The 16,178-nt window shown below is 35.6% G+C and overlaps 5 protein-coding genes across 7 annotated transcripts in view; 3 read left to right on the plus strand and 2 right to left on the minus strand.

Moving 5' to 3' along the window:
• The window catches only part of LOC724783, a 50,591-nt gene that overhangs the window by 12,040 nt on the left and 22,373 nt on the right, over nt 1–16,178 (plus strand). The gene's annotated exons all lie outside the window — the stretch shown is intronic.
• LOC102654897 (histidine-rich glycoprotein-like) lies at nt 6,923–8,121 on the minus strand. Its single transcript, XM_006560048.3, has one exon. The coding sequence runs from the start codon at nt 7,793–7,795 to the stop codon at nt 7,034–7,036; it is 762 nt and encodes a 253-aa protein (XP_006560111.1). The 5' UTR covers nt 7,796–8,121; the 3' UTR covers nt 6,923–7,033.
• LOC724892 (histidine-rich glycoprotein-like) lies at nt 8,479–10,884 on the plus strand. Its single transcript, XM_001120792.5, has one exon. It carries the CDS (start codon nt 9,928–9,930, stop codon nt 10,672–10,674), a length of 747 nt encoding a protein of 248 aa, XP_001120792.2. The 5' UTR covers nt 8,479–9,927; the 3' UTR covers nt 10,675–10,884.
• On the minus strand, nt 11,366–13,647 carry LOC102654621 (sarcoplasmic reticulum histidine-rich calcium-binding protein). Its single transcript, XM_006560041.3, has 2 exons — nt 12,083–13,647; nt 11,366–11,910 (listed from the first exon to the last, which is right to left on the minus strand). The coding sequence occupies exons 1-2, from the start codon at nt 12,801–12,803 to the stop codon at nt 11,429–11,431; spliced, it is 1,203 nt and encodes a 400-aa protein (XP_006560104.2). The 5' UTR covers nt 12,804–13,647; the 3' UTR covers nt 11,366–11,428.
• LOC102654660 lies at nt 13,887–15,388 on the plus strand. Of its 3 annotated transcripts, none has more exons than XM_006560042.3 (2): nt 13,887–14,913; nt 14,998–15,388. In XM_006560042.3, the coding sequence occupies exons 1-2, from the start codon at nt 14,358–14,360 to the stop codon at nt 15,153–15,155; spliced, it is 714 nt and encodes a 237-aa protein (XP_006560105.2). In that variant the 5' UTR covers nt 13,887–14,357; the 3' UTR covers nt 15,156–15,388. The 3 variants fall into 3 exon arrangements, with proteins under 3 accessions (XP_006560105.2, XP_026297054.1, XP_026297055.1); XM_026441269.1 differs by having other exon boundaries at nt 13,887–14,062; nt 14,119–15,381; XM_026441270.1 differs by having other exon boundaries at nt 15,042–15,120.

Consider the following 16,178-nt stretch of genomic DNA (forward strand, 5'->3'; position numbering starts at 1 on the left):
TATTATTCCATTTTTACAAATTATGTTTAAATTCAAGAACATTTTTCTTTTTAATTAAACTATTTCCCTCCATACATTGGCTGCCCATTGGTCAGAGTTTCGAAAGGAATGGAAACGTTGGGAGAACATAAATGCTTATCCCGAGCACTTTAATCCGGCTGGCTTATATCGCGAAGGGCTCTCTTCCCATGAACTTATCGTGCAATTTTCAATGGAAACAAGAGGGACCTGTAACTATATACGAATTTATTATTTCATCGGATGATGAACATTTTATCAAAGGATTAATCGTCCAATATGGAATTATTTTGTTATTACGCTCCCTATTTCGTGTTCATAATTATTATTTATACGGAACTTCCATACCATTCCATTCCATTCTCTTCGGAATATCGTATTTCGACGATCGTAACAAGAATCAGAGAGCCCGCGCCCCCCTTTTTAATTTCAAACATTTCACGTGTGCTTTAACTCTGAAACGTATTAAAACGAAAACTGTAATTTTCAGTTAAAATTATATTTTACTCGGAGATTGAACAGGATGGACGTACCAGTCGGTTGGTTTTTCAGTAAACGAAACAAATTGCTCGGTAATGTTGATTTTTCGAATGAGAACGAATTCCTACATATCTTTGCCAGACTATCGCAAGTGTATTTTAATTTTTGTTCTTTGTTGCTCATACGCGATTTAATTCAATTTTAAGCTCGAAGAAAAGTAAACAGAGAGAGTTGTGTTGTACTTCGGTTTGTAAATGAAAACACGAATATTCTATGTTTACCGTGGAAAATCTGTGAAATTGAACGATTTAAAGAATTTCGTGAAAAAAAAAAAAATAAAAAAAAGAGGAAACAAGATATATCGGATTTATATTTAAAAATAATTCAAACTACGTATTGCAGATTTGTATGCAAATAGCTTTTTTATGTATTCCGATTCGTTGCTCTTAGGGAAAAAAATTTCAAAATTTACTTTACTTTACTTGTCTTTATTGAATCTACATCTACGAGAGTATATACGATTTTAAATAATAAAAAACTTGAGAATATTTAAAATATTATACGATTTAAAGGAAAAGTACAAAATGAAATAATTATAAGACAAATTTAAGATTTCGTTATTTGAATATTTTCTTATTCAAAACGAAACTTAAATATAAATATTCATTGATTATTAACACTGTATTTAAAAATCCATTTTGTCTTTTAATTCTACTTTAATGAATAGATTGTGAATTTATATTTATACAAATTTAAATTTTTATATACAGAGATAGAACTGAAATGGAATAATATTGAAATCCTCGTTTCATTAACTAAGTCATTCGTCATCGATCTTTAGTATGCCTGGATCATCGATGAGGTCTCCTTTAAAGTCTATGATCTAAATTTTCGTATTCCAGACATGGCTTTTCATCGTATTCACTCGGAATTTACACGTCCCGTTTAATTTAAACGCTTTTCATTGTCCTCGGCTCGCATACTAAGTCCTCGTTACTTGCTACTTGCGTGCCGGTGTAAACTCTATTAACAGCTTCGTTCACGACTCGATTTCATTAAAATAAAACCGGTTACCAGTAGAACGTTTCTAACCATTCCTTTACGAATTATCCGTTGGCTACTAATTGGCTACTAATCTATCGTTTGCAATAATAATAGTGTCTTAATACTATCTTGAGGTATCATATGTAAATTGTAGCCTGATGCATTATTGATAAAATTTTGACGAGAGAAGAAAATCTTATTTCTTGAATGAAAATGTTTGAATCGATGATCAATATACAAAATATTTGTGAAAGTAGTTTAATTTTTCTAATTTTAATATTAAGTTCAATCAAATTTTTAAAGTAAGTTTTCCAATCTGATCAATTTTCGCATAAACGAATCATCAATGTATAATAATAACCGGTTTCTATGTTAAATGTAATGTAAATTTAATAGTTTTCATTGGATGCACCCAAATGCATAGTTGATTAATTTTCAATAGCATTTCCTATATGCATGAAAACAAGAATTAGAGTAATTGGAGCTATTACTCTAATAATAACTTCTGCATATATTGATCAACTAAACATGTTACAACGCTACAAAATTCAGATTAAATTACGCAATTATCAGGAAAGAAATGTAATATATGACACAGCTCAATTTATCCGAATACATAGAATAATTCAAATAATTGGATTTGAACAGCACATTCACTCGTTAACTGGAATTTGAGGATGAATTGTTTGAAATGTTGGCATAAATGGAATAATATTGTTTTAATAAAATCATTTATATGATGATGATGATGATGAGAAACGAGCAAAAGTAAAATATAAACAATTATTATATTGATAAAAAATTTCATTTCGACAAATGGATATTATAACGAGCAAGATTAATTCGATAATTATTCTTTTATCTTTCTCTGAATAAAATCTAAAACAAACGGTAAACAAATTTGTGGAAATTTTTCCCTGGAAAATAATTCAATCCGTAATCAGTAATTCAGGCAAGGAAAAACTTTTGCGAGGAGAAGCGTGGCATAAATAAAAACTAACTGAACGACTGAAATCAAACAGGACTCTATATACGTGGGGATAATTCTCCTTCCAGTTTTAGAGAAAATGTTTCCGCTTTAACTAACGTTTTATAAATTGAGCGAGAAAGTTATTTCAATGTTCTTAATTTGATATAAATGAATCGCCGACAACCGCATATAACGAAAATACACGAGGATTAATATTCCAGCAAGATACTTATATATATCTCCTATTTATGATTTCGTCAGTTATGATGGAATGGTTAATTTAGTTGGCAAAAGTGTTTTGGCAGAACTGTCTAAAATTAATTATATTAATTTCAAAATTAATCGTGTAACGAACGGCGATGGCTGCTATTAGATATATGAAATTTGTCAAAGCTTTTAGAAACAATTTATATTCATTACTTGTATACATAACTGAAAACTAATAATATGTAAATTTACTAATTAATAATGATAATGTATCAGACAATATATACGAATGAATTTGATGAAATACGATTTCTTAATTAACTTTCACAAGAATAATTAATATTCTATAATTTTTCGATCTAATCTAAATTTCAAATGTCGAATCTTATTCGAATAAGAAATCTTTCAAAGATCATCGCCGTGTAAAAATTCACACTTCTTCAACTTATCTTCCCCGTGAAATATATTCTGACAAATATATATATCTCCTTTCTTGAAGAATTCTTGAAAATCCAATCAATTTGGATTCGTGGCCGCGGTCGAGAAGCATCCAGGAAGCGGGGAGGAAATACGAACGAGCGACTGTAATTAAATGTAGTAATTTCGCAACGGGAACGTCTTCGTCTTGGTCGAAGAAAAAGATAAATTGTCGATGTGCCGTTGATCGATCCCGTGGAACCGGGGCGTAATCCTTTAAGTGAAAAAGAAAGCTTCTAATCGAATGCTTCGATCGAATTTACTCGAAGAAGAGTCTGTCGTAGTTTCCTTGTTTCCGGTCGGATAGCAAAAACTCGACTGCATCGGAAGAAAACACACAGTGTGAGTTGACAGTGACGTGGAGCGGAACAATGAAACGATACAATAGATCCTGTCCCAGTGAGATATATTTCTTGAACAAGACGTGAATTAAAAGCAAAAAACAAAAAAATATATATATATATATAGATACAACAATATTTCTTTTCACACTTTAATGAAGATAAGGAAAAAAAAGATATTTTTGTTTTGATACATACAATTTCCTTTATAATTCTTTGCTCATTCTTTGAATCCATTACTCCTTGAAGCCACTCTGAATTCTCTTTTGCAATTTAAATATATAAATCAGAATTGCATCATCATCTCGTTAAATTATTACGCATTTACCTTTTACATTTTACAACGTCTGAACGTTGCTAATTGATGCGACGAGTGGGACAAGCATGAACGGAAATACGAGAAGGGAAGAGAGAAAGAAGAGATCAGGGAAGAGATAAAATCGAAAAAAGGGGCGGAAAAAAAAAAAAAGACGATTTCAATGTCCCTATCGAGAATATTTAACCGGAGAGGAAAACCGATAAATTGCAGGAATCCCGTTGCACCGAATTCGAGAAACGTGGCGTGGTTGACGATGAAAAATCCTGTCCCGCAGAAATTGCTCCGTACGAGTGGCTCGTTGGCGAGACGCGGATAATTTTTCTTTTTGTTCGTATCATGCCGACAACAGCCTCTCCGCGAGGACGAATGAATCGGCGACGCTGTGCTCGAGAGTGCTCATTAATTTGCTCGAACGACAGGATTATCATGCGATCGATCAAAGAAAAAAAAAGAAAAAAAAAGAAAGTACCAGCGCGAGATAGATTCGCTTCTCGCCTCTTTAACAGGCCGCTTCCGCGTACATCCTAAGAGAGAGAAAGAGAGAGAGGAAGATAAAGAGAGAAAGAGGAGCGTACACGGTATGGCACAGTAACTCGAGATCCACGACCGTTTCCTCTTTTTCTTTTATGAGTCGCGCGACCACTCCAATTAGATTAATTAAGCCAGCCACGCGTATATGCATCACGGGATGAAACAATGCTCGGCGGTGTTGGTGGCGGAGCGTAGGGCTTCCACAGTGGCGGAATTGTCACACGCCAGAGAATTTCAAGTAGATCCGCTCGCTTGTATGCAATCTCCGGCCGAGAATGGGCAAGCGTGATCGTGTGGCTTGGTGCAACATCCAGGCCGCCCTAAAAGAAGCGTATAAAGCTTCGTTAATCCGTGTCCGGTGCACCGGAATCCAGTCTAGATAGACCCACAAATGGCCATGGCAATTTCATTTGCAGAGGGTGGAATCGTTAATCAAACCCCGCTGCTAGTTGCCTGGCCGACTGTTCTCTTCGTGCGCGCGTTTTTTTTTCTCTCAATGTGTGTTTGTGTGTACATGTGTACACGTGTTTTAGTGGCGTGATAAAATGAAAATGCCGCGAAGAAAATGATGGGGGAGGGGGACACGTGTGTACGTATACGGATGTTTGTTGTGTGTATAAAGTTTCGCGTTTCAAAATTGCTTTGAGCATTTATATCTTTATATTTTTATACATTCTCGTCACGCGGAACGTGAAAATTTATTAGGGCGCGTTGAAATTTTAAGCATACTTGTGGAATATATACGCGTAAGATGCCGACGTGTTGAATAATTTAATGTCCTGTTCAAATTTTAATTGAATTTATATTCATCGTACTATGTATGATTCTATATTATTTATAATCTCTGTTTGATATGTTATTAAATATTTTAATTGGTTCACCTTTATTAGATGATTGTCTTAAAAGTTGTAATTTTCATAAATATTATAAAAATAAATACAAAAAATATTTATTAATAAATAACTTAAGTTTGCAGTAGCTTTTATAATATACAAATGAAACGTTGATTTTTATGAGAAATAACAATAAAGAAAGGAAGAAATCTAACGTTTCATTATATTCCCACTTGTTTTCATAGTCACGAAAGTCTTTCTCGCCATGACGATAATCCTTGTAATAATAATCCTCGTGATCCTCGTCGTCACCGCGTCCTTTACGATCTCTGTGATGATACTCTTTTTCGTAATGATCTCTCTTACCATGATCCTGCTTTTGTTCATAATCGTGACGATCTTCGTTGCAATATCAACCGTCCTCCCATTCGTGATCATAGTGATAACCGCCATTGCATTCGAAGTCAGAATCATAATCCTCATCGTAGAGATCCTTGTATTTTTTTATACTCTAACTTTTTTCACTTCGTGATAACCATGAGTATCCTTTTCTATAATGGCCATTCTCCTCGAAATTTTCACCTCCTTGCCTCTCCTTCGTGATATTCATCGATAATAATTGTCATCGATGAATGATCATCCTTTTCTCCATCATCATCTTGATCATAATATACGTAATGTTTGTCATGGTGGCTTTTGTTAGCTTTTCCATCGCCATAGCAGTAATCATTATCGATGTAATTACCAGTATTGTCTTCGTGAACGGCATAATGATCACTTCCATTATCTTCCCCTATCGATAGAAAGGTATCGACCGGTTCGAGGATCTGTAATTGATACTAGCCGTGAAACTGGGGGGCGCCAAAATAGCCAGTAGTATCAATATCGGAGCTTCACGTACGGCAAACGTATCGGTTTTCTTTAATCTCCCCGGTCGGCTTCCTATTTTTCGAAAAGGGCACAAATGTGTATTTTGTAAAGTTGGATAGTTGATGGGAAATGTATATATTGATTCGCGATTAGCAGTCTCGTATTTTTCTTACGCGAAGTGATCCATTGTTTGAAACGAAGGTAAGAACTCGTTTCTTCTCTTTTATGGATTGGACAAATTTAAGAAACGAAAGTGAGAGACTTAATAATATAATAAAAATTTTTTATGATTTGATGTGAGTTTGAAACTTTGATAAATATTACAATGTATTGAATTACTTGTTTTTTGTACTTGAATAAGCCTTGCTGTAATTCTTAAAGTGAAAATAAATAGAGATAATGCAAATGAGAGATTATAAATTTCTTTTATCGCTTGACAGCTATTTATGAAAAGATCTATATCGATAGATATAGATTAATCTATTAATTCTGGAATCCAAATTGCTTTACATTGTTTCCGTTACTATGTCGTAGTAGTTGTAACTGAAGTGTGATTGCATTACAAGGAATGTGTAGTCATTGAAACTGTTCAAACCTATTGATTTCCATATCTTGAAACTTATCTTCTGTAATATATAGAGAGGAATCGAAAGATGATGTAAGTTTCATCTTTTCAGAAGAAAATCAATTTATTTGAGAATAAAAGAACAGGATTTTCTTTGATAAAATTAAAAAAAAATGCAGGATTTCAAAGGTATAAAATTTTCTAAAAAATATAAAAGAAATATATTTTAAGGAATAAAAATAAAATTTAATTATTGGGGGACAATTTTATTATTAAAATAAAACATGACAAACTTTAAATTTCAACTTCATTCTAAAATTAATCAACGATAGAATAAAAAACAAATTAAATAAATAAATTTTATTGTTTTTGCTGCATTTAATGGTGATGTCCACCACCTCCACCTCCACTCGAATATCCATGCTTCTTCCCTCCATGGTGCTCTTCCTTTTTGCCATAATCCTCGTGATGCGAATGATGTTCATCGTGCCCATGCTTTCCATGGTAACCCTTATGATCCTCGTCATAATGTCCCTTGTCGAAATGACCTTTCTTTCCGTGATGATCTTCATGATGGCCGGAATGGTGATGGCCGCCCTTCTTATGATGGCCTTCCTTACTCTCGTGGTGTCCATGGTGATTTCCATGTTTCTCGTGATGGCCACCCTTGTGGTAATCGTCGTAGAACTTGTGCTCTTTATGGTATTCATCCTTGTGAGCTTTATGATGATAGCCATGAGTCTTTTCACCCTTCTTGTGACCCTTTTTGTGCCCATACTTTGAACCCTTGTGCCCATCTTCATGTTCATGATGGTGTCCGTGTTCTTCATGCTCGTCGAAATGCCCCTTCTTGTGACCTCCATGCTCTTCGTGATGACCTTCGTCATGATCCTTACCGTAATGGCCATGATCACCCTTGTCGTGATGGTGATAATGCTTGTACCCCTTTTCACCCTTTTCCCCATGCTCGTCATGGTGATGTCCGTGATTTTCATGGCCACCACCCTCTTCGTGATGATGACCATGATGGGTAGCTGCCATATCGAGATCCCTTCTGTTTCTCAACTCCCTAGCTGTTGATTGAGAGACGATTGTGCAAATCACGGCTAGGCCGAGGCACAGCCACAAACTCTTCGCCATATTGGGATCCTTTGTATACCAACGAGTGCTATCGTCGACTGATCACATCGCTTTAAAGCAATGCTTATATACCTAGTGGCATAGTGGCGTTTTATACGTAATCGCTTTCGTTCGTTCGCTTGTTGATACTAAACAGAGTAGTATCGAGAGTTGCTCAAAATTTTGTTCCTTCACTCTTCACTTCTTCCATATCAATTTCATTTATAGTTATTGTTCGTTATTCCATTCTCAATTTTTTATTCACTATACTTTTCAGTTTGTACGTTTTCTTTTTATCTATTTACTTATTCTCTATTAATATCTCAATGTTCAATGTTAATACTCTTTTCTTGTTTTATTCTACATCTATATTTTACTCCTATTTTAGCTCATAAGTAGTCTGTCTTACTTTTATATGATTTTTTATGACATTTTTTAGAAAAAGAATTTTAATACGATTTAAAAATTTATTCTTTTTTATTCAAAAACTTCATCTCACTAGTGACTCATATAATCATTTTTCGGATTTTAATAAATATGAATGAAGATATTTCTTTCGAAAAAAAAATTTATATTTTAATCATTTTATAATATGAATATTATATAAAATATAGAAATCTTTGAATCACATAGAGAATATAAAAAATGAAAAATATATTAGATGATTTGTTATTACTTTCTACACTTTGAATAATAATAAAAGATAAGAAATATTTCTTTATTCATATTATTGATATAAATTCGAGCAAAATAAAGACGTTGAACGATGAATAAAGATAGGGGTACACTTTTTCTAAATAAATAAGAATAATCGGATATTTTCAGCCTACAAAGCAATTAACTGTGAAATAAATTAATGTTATTTGCTCGTAACGTGGAAAGTACAGAGTCAAATCAAGCATCGCTAACGCGGCAATCCCGATAAAAAGCCAATCAATTTGTAGACGGCTGAATAACAGTAGAACGTTTATTACAAAACAGCCGGTAATACGAAAATATTATTTTCACCGTTCACCGAACTTCTTTCTGCAACAATAGTTTCTAGCTTTCGTTCCCGATTCAGTATTGGTTCAGAAGTTATTTCAATTAACGAACGGGAAAGATATATGAATTAAATTTAAATCGAAATTTTCCAAACAGCCGGATAAATTCCTTTCTTCGAATTTTAAATTTTAAATCATAAATTTTATTACCATCGAGCATATCTAAATGAAAAGATCGATAGAGTGTTCCAATTAAAGAAAGGATTGACAATTTTATAAATGCATTAGATTGTATCAATAATAAATTCAAACTGTATCCTGATCTCTTAAATATTCTAGAATCTATTGCACATTGAAATTGAATATAATAAACGTATGAAATTAGTTCATCAAAATGAAACTTGTTTCAATGGTATTGCTGATCGATTCGACTATTACCTGAATTTCCTTTACCTTCATTTTCTCTTGTTATTACCATTTTACGTACCACGAATTGAAAATGAAGGTAATGAGGGAATGAATTTCAGTATAAATTTAAAGTGTTCGGTCAGATATGTTCGATTACATTGATCGCGAGATAAAGAGATCAACCGTGTCGAAGAATTTCTTAAAAGGAGGCATAATCGTTCTATCTATTTTGCGGTCGATGAACAACAAAAGTATGTTCCTGTTAATAAATACAATTTCATTTATTTTCTTCTATCTCACTGTTAGTTTTACGATCGTGTATCGATGAATCGACTCGAGATAAAAATTATTAAATATAACAATATTTGTGGCCACAAATATTTAATCTAAAATCCAGATTTCCCTGGAAAATCATTGGATCATTACGAAAAGACACATTGTCTACAAAAAATGGAAGCGAGAAACATAATGTTTACATGGAGATATTTCGCCTGTTAAGTTTGAGCAACCGATTTCGAGCAGGTTGCATAACGGCGTTGGATCGATCGAAATCGACGAATCGCCAAGCGGGTTAAGGAGACGTTACTTTCGCAACTTTCCTAAAGAAGCAGGAACCACTGCTTCCTTAATATCGATTATTCCCCGTTCGATATATAATCCGGGAGTGATGGCCGGATTAATCATACCGAGCACAGCGTCCGAGTCGAACGTTCCGATATCACCATCGATCGAATCCCTACCTACCACCCTGCCCCCACCACCATGAAGTCTCGACTCGCGATTTCTCTACTGTTGGCGTTTGTCTTCTGTCAGTTCGGCTCGATCGTTGCACGAGAGATCGATAAGAGATCGTACGATGACCTAGCTGCGGCGGCGACTCATCAGCATCATCATCACGAGGAGGGCGGTGGCGAGGAGCACCACTCCGATCATCACAGCAAGCACGGTGGCCACGGTGACAAGGGTTACAAATCGTCTCATCATCACGAGAAAGGGGAGAAGGGACACCACGACAAGGATCATCACAGCGGTCATTACGACGAGGACGAGGGTCACAAGAAGAGCCATCATCACGAAGATGGTTATTACGGGGAGCATCATAAGGGGGAGAAGGGGGAGAAGGGTCACAAATTCCACGAGGAGGGGCATTATGGGAAGGGGCACAAGACGAAGGGGCATCACGAGGTTCACAAGTTGGACGAGTTCAAGAAAGACAAGGAATTCTTCGATGAACACCACGATTCTGGACACCACGAGGATCACGGTGGCCATCATCACGAACACGGACACAAGAAGGGTGGACATTTCAAGAAAGGGCATCACGATCACGGGGAGCACGAGGATCATTATGGGAAGAAGGGACACTTTGAGAAGGGACATCATCATCACGATGATAAGGGGCATAAGAGCGAAGGTGGACACGAGGAGCATCATTCTCATCATTCCCATCATGGGAAGAAAGGGGGACACGATGATCACAAGTCATGGGGATTTAAGAAAGGGCATTGAGGATGATTTTTATCGATTGTTATGTTTGTTGAACACTGTTGAGAGTTGATCTTTGTATCTGATCGAAAATAAATGTATTTTTGGAAACAATTTTTTTATGTTTCCTTCTTTTGTTTGTTGTTCGGTATTTTCGAATCAAATATTTTGTAACAAAATTAAATATTATATAAGCAAAATATAAACTAAATGTTATGATATCTGAATCTTTCAGATATTTGAGAGATAAATGGTTTAATATAAAATATTTACAATACAGTTATAATAAATAGTTAATGTATTGTTAAAATATTTAGGTTTCTACGATGAACAGAATATATCGATCAATATCTCTATAAAATATTTTTTTGAAATGTTTCAAAAAAATAGCAAAATATATAAAAGATGTTGAAATTGATTATTTCTCAATTTTCTTCTCTACGACGCATTACAAAATATCGTCAGTGTTGATTTAGTAACAATTTTTGCATAATTCATCTTTTTAGATACATTGCGGTATAATCCTAAAAAAATTAGGTCAATAACACTTTCTGGAAGAGTTATTTCATTCTATTAGGTAACAAAGTTTTCATTTCACAACAATTTAAATTTCCAATTGCTTTTTATTTATCCTTATTAAATAACACTCATTTTTCTTAATTATGAAGGAATCAATAATTAAATTAAGTATACTAATATATAATCAGTATAAGATTAATATATTATAAAAATATAATAATAGAATTTTCATAAAATTTCAGATGCTGCTACGATACGATCAACGATTTTTCCTATTAAATTCGTGCGCTTTGTCAGATTTCGAATCTTCCGCGACATTATAATCCTCGTGTTCCTCATAATGGGATTTTTCGTTTTCTTCTGCCCGGTGACCTTGATCCTCGATTACACGGTGTCCCTTATCGTAATGCCCTTTCTTTCCGCGATTCTGATAATCATTCTCAAAAGAATGATGTCCTCCTTTCTTAAAATCACCCTCCTCGATCTTGTAACCTTTGTCGAATTCCTCGTATTCGCCAAAATCGCCCTTCTTGTGCTCATCGTCGTAGAAATCCGTTTCCTTCTTGTATTCGTCCTTGTGATAGACATTGTGGAAACCATTAGTTTTGTGCCCCTTCTTATGGTAAGACGAGTGACCGTAATTCTTGTCCTTTTTGCCTTTCCCTTCCTCCTCGTGAGAACCGTGATTTTCAGCTTCGTCGACGTGTCCCTTCTTGTCTTCACTTCTGTTCTTATAGTATCCTGATAGACATTTAAGAGCAATTGCTCGAGCGTGGATCGATTAAAAGGATACCATATAATTTTACTTCTACAATTTTATTTCTTACGAAGAAAGTTGAACACTGTTCTCAGATTAACGAGCATTATTCTTACAATTGATTGAGATAATTAAAATAATTTAAAAAAAACTTACCTTCTTGACGTTCATCATTATTGTCACCACGTTCTCCTTTGCTAAACTCCTTCCAAGTCTCGTATCCCTTCTCCCCTTTCTCTCCATGCTCCGAATATCTCTCCCCCTTTCCAGTCTCGAACGAACCACTCTCATCACTGGAGGAGATTTCACCAACCTCCTCATCCTCGTAACCCCCAAACAGTTTCACTGATCCACCAGATCCATCGTGAATCTCCTCATCGTCGACACCGTCGTCTTCCTCTTCATCCTTCTCCTCCTCACCATCCCTCTCTCCATCCTCCTCCTCCTTCTCCTTCTCCTCTTCCGCATCATCTCTCTCGTTCACAGTTATTTTTCCATCAACACGATACAAATCCCCGGCTACTTGACGTTCCAACGATTGCTCGTCACCGTAATTGGCAATTCCTTGATAACTCGGAACACCGTACGGATGCAGAAGCGAATTCGTCTCGGTTACACGGTGTGCAACAGGTGTAGCTGCCTCGACAACGTATTGCACGGCGGCCGGCGCATGATAGTACCGTCCACTTCCGTGATTGGTGTACCGCACGTAGTAAACCGGAAGTCCTTGTTGCTGATTGTACACGTAACCAGTGGTCGCCGACCTATCTAGATCCTCGGCGATCATCTTGCTCGTCAACGTCATACGTTGCTCCGTGGCTGCGCCAGTTTGACGCAGAAGAAACAGGCACGCGAGAAACGTAGCTCTCGAAAGCATGGTCCTCCGAGTTACGAAACTCGGGAGTTGGGGAATTGGTAATCGGTGGTGGATCGGTATGCAAACCGGTGTGCCCGTGAATCGACGGTTTCGCCTTATATATATACCATACACGCGGGAAACGTGATTCGTCGGGAATAAGGGATCGTGGAGCGGAACCGAGAGTATTCCACGGCCGAGCACGATAATTCAAGTACACCGTGTTATTGACGTTTATGCTCGGCCTGTTCGCCGACCATTCTAGGGAATCGTGGGTGATTTGCGTAATGCATCACCACGCGGCTGGGCCGAGCACCGACCAATTGATCACCGATCCTTTCGGCTGATTTTGATCGCGATTCTCAAGTATGGGAGATAAGACGAATGTCGAAGGGGGTTGATCTAATAATAATGGATAGCGATTTCAAGAATTTCAATATTCAGTGTGGGAGATTGTTTTTGAATCATTTTGAATCATATCATTCCATGGATAATTATGATTTTGAGAATGTCGAATGAGTATTTCGGCAATTCTGAAGGATAGGATTTGAAGGATTTAAAGGATTTAATAATTGGAATAATGAAAGAGATTGAAAACTTGAAAATTTTTGTAGGAAAGATTGTTAAGGATAAGTACGTAAAATGTGAAATGTAGTTTATGGAGAGTTTAAGTTTTTACTGGGATACACGGTATTTCGTGTAAATTTATTTGATAGGCGTGAAGAGGAAACCAGTGGCGATTCCAGCAGATTGGTGTTACAAAATCGAACGAGGAATTTTAATATATTTTTAATAAAAAGTTAGAACTAATTTTAACGATATACAAAACACGATGAGTCTAATTAAAATTTATATGCTATACAAGTTTATACACCATAAGAAAGATTATTATATAATGAAATTCTAATAGTATTGATCATTTAATTGAATCTTTAACAATAATATTTTACAATTCTAAATAATACTTATTCATAATATTTTATAAATTAAAACTATTGATGAACGTTTAAAGATCAGAAACAAATAATTAAATACCTTTATTAAGCAATAATTTAATATTTATTATTAAATTCGAAGGTTTGTAAAATTAATTTTCAGAGATATTCTAAACGAGAGAAACCGCAATTCTTACGAAAGGCAAAGGAAAGTGTTGCGAACACCTATCGTTTCTCAAATCCCACCACAGCTGTCAAGGCTAGCTCAGTTTCTCTAAAGTCGCAAAGGAACATCAAATACATGATTAACCAAGATCTTGGAAGTTTGATCAACGATACGACTAGGTAAAGCCACGTGAAGTGAAAATTTCATCACGACATTTTCGAGCCTGTCCTTTCAGATGTATTACTTGGTCGATAATCCTGGGCGAGAGGAAATCGTGTCCAATCACTAGAGTGGGTCGCAGTGACGTATAAAAGAGCTCGATTGTGCCGCGATTACAGTAGAATTGAACGCGTTTCTGTGAACCAACATACCTGTAACTGCGCCTAAAACAATTTGAAATGTGTACAATTTAAATTCAATTTTGGAAAGGAAAGGAAAGAGATCAAAGCATCATCGGTGTTGCGACGAAGAAAAATGAGAATCTTCAGAAGAGGATGGTACACGGTCCACGCAGTATTCTGCGTGCATTTCACAGTTACGATTGCTCGAGCCGACAATCTACATCCGGAAACACGCGAGACGAGACAATCATTCACGGAAATAGTTGATGACGAACCGTCCATAGTTGAAATGAACTTCCAGAAGAAATTGATCCCCATAAAGGAGCCTCGAAAGAATCTTGGAATATTTGCACTGCCTTTGGAACCGGATGCTGAAATGTTACCCCTCCATTATACGAGTGTCAAACCTCCTGGAGTCGATCATATGGAGCTGAAATACGCCGAATCCCAAGTTTCTCGAGTTGTGCCCAAAGTCGAGAGGGCTGATGACAGTCGACAAGTGGCCAAGAAATCGAAAAGTAACGAGGGTAACGAAGAGGGATATCGTGAAGTATCTTCGTTCGAAAAGGGTCAGAGAGGGGACAGTTTGAGGAAGAGGAAGAGGACTCAACGCGTTGAAACTGGTGGGAAGAAAAAGGTTGAGCATAATCGAGGAAGCAATTCGGGGCAAAAAATGAAACGGACTAAAGGTAAGAAAGGAGGTAATTATCGGGTGAAAAGCAACGATCACGCGAATCGTAAAGCGATTGGTTACTTAAACGTTTATCACAAAGACGAATACAAGAGGGATCATGATTTTTACGACAACGACGATCAGGGAGGTCATTCGAAGAAACATGGACGATATAACGAGAAGCATGTCGCCATCGAGGGTAGATACAAGAAGGGTGGTGCTCACGATTCTGATGATGTCGATGAAGCGAAACATTAGAAGCAGGGGAACTCCCAAGCGAGCGGTGAAACCAGAGATTATGAGATTCGCCATGGATAGATTCTTTAAAAACTTTCAGGGATTCAGGAAGCGGAGAAACAGAAATGGTGAAAACTTTGGCTTCGATTAGATGAAAATGTGTTAATTCTTGTGTAAGTAGTTTGGTAATATAATATGTCTGGAAAGATAATGTATTTATTATATCTAATAAATTAGAATTATTTTTTAATCGATTATTGTTTCATGAACAATTTTTTATTTATTATTTCGTTTGTTTAGGCAATAATTGATATAATTTTATAAGCAGCTGATTAAGAAGAAAATGTGTATTTAATTAGAAAAGTTAAGTATTGTAGTAAAAGGTAATATTATTCCAGAAATTTTTATTCCAGAAATTAATATTAGTATGAATGTAATATAAATGTTGATACATTTAATATGTATAAAATATTCCTCTTATTTTATGTTTTATATTTCATATTTCGATGATTATTTTAAATTGTTCAGAAATACGCAATTGTTTCCAATACGCACTTGATGTATTTCATTTCATATATTTTGTTAATTTTTCCATTTTCTGTATCACATTTTTATCCAGGACACTTAAAACGAGACGGATGACATTTATCCTTTACAATAATGTGCAATTGTCAAATTAAAAATCAACTTTTCTCGCAATTTTATTTTCGTTCAATACAAATTTTCTAATATTATTTATCAATATCGAGAAACAAATTCTTCAAACTTTTCCATTTCACGTCATAATTAATCACGTACTTATTCAAAATCACTTATTACAAACTCCCCTTCTATCACACAGTCAACAACCATGGTCTAACATCCATATCACCGTCCAATCGATATCCCATCAACCACACATCCCTCGAAAAACTCTTGAAAGGCAAGAGTGGGCAAAGATTCATCGTTAAAAATTCGCAATAACAAAAGCCTCGGCACAAATCGTACGACAGATATCAATTTTCTTTCGTTAAACAACATGTACTTGGTCGTCAAAGGAAAAAT

The sequence above is a fragment of the Apis mellifera genome, linkage group LG6 (genome assembly GCF_003254395.2).
Source record: "Apis mellifera strain DH4 linkage group LG6, Amel_HAv3.1, whole genome shotgun sequence".
NCBI classification, from domain to species: Eukaryota; Metazoa; Arthropoda; class Insecta; order Hymenoptera; family Apidae; genus Apis; species Apis mellifera.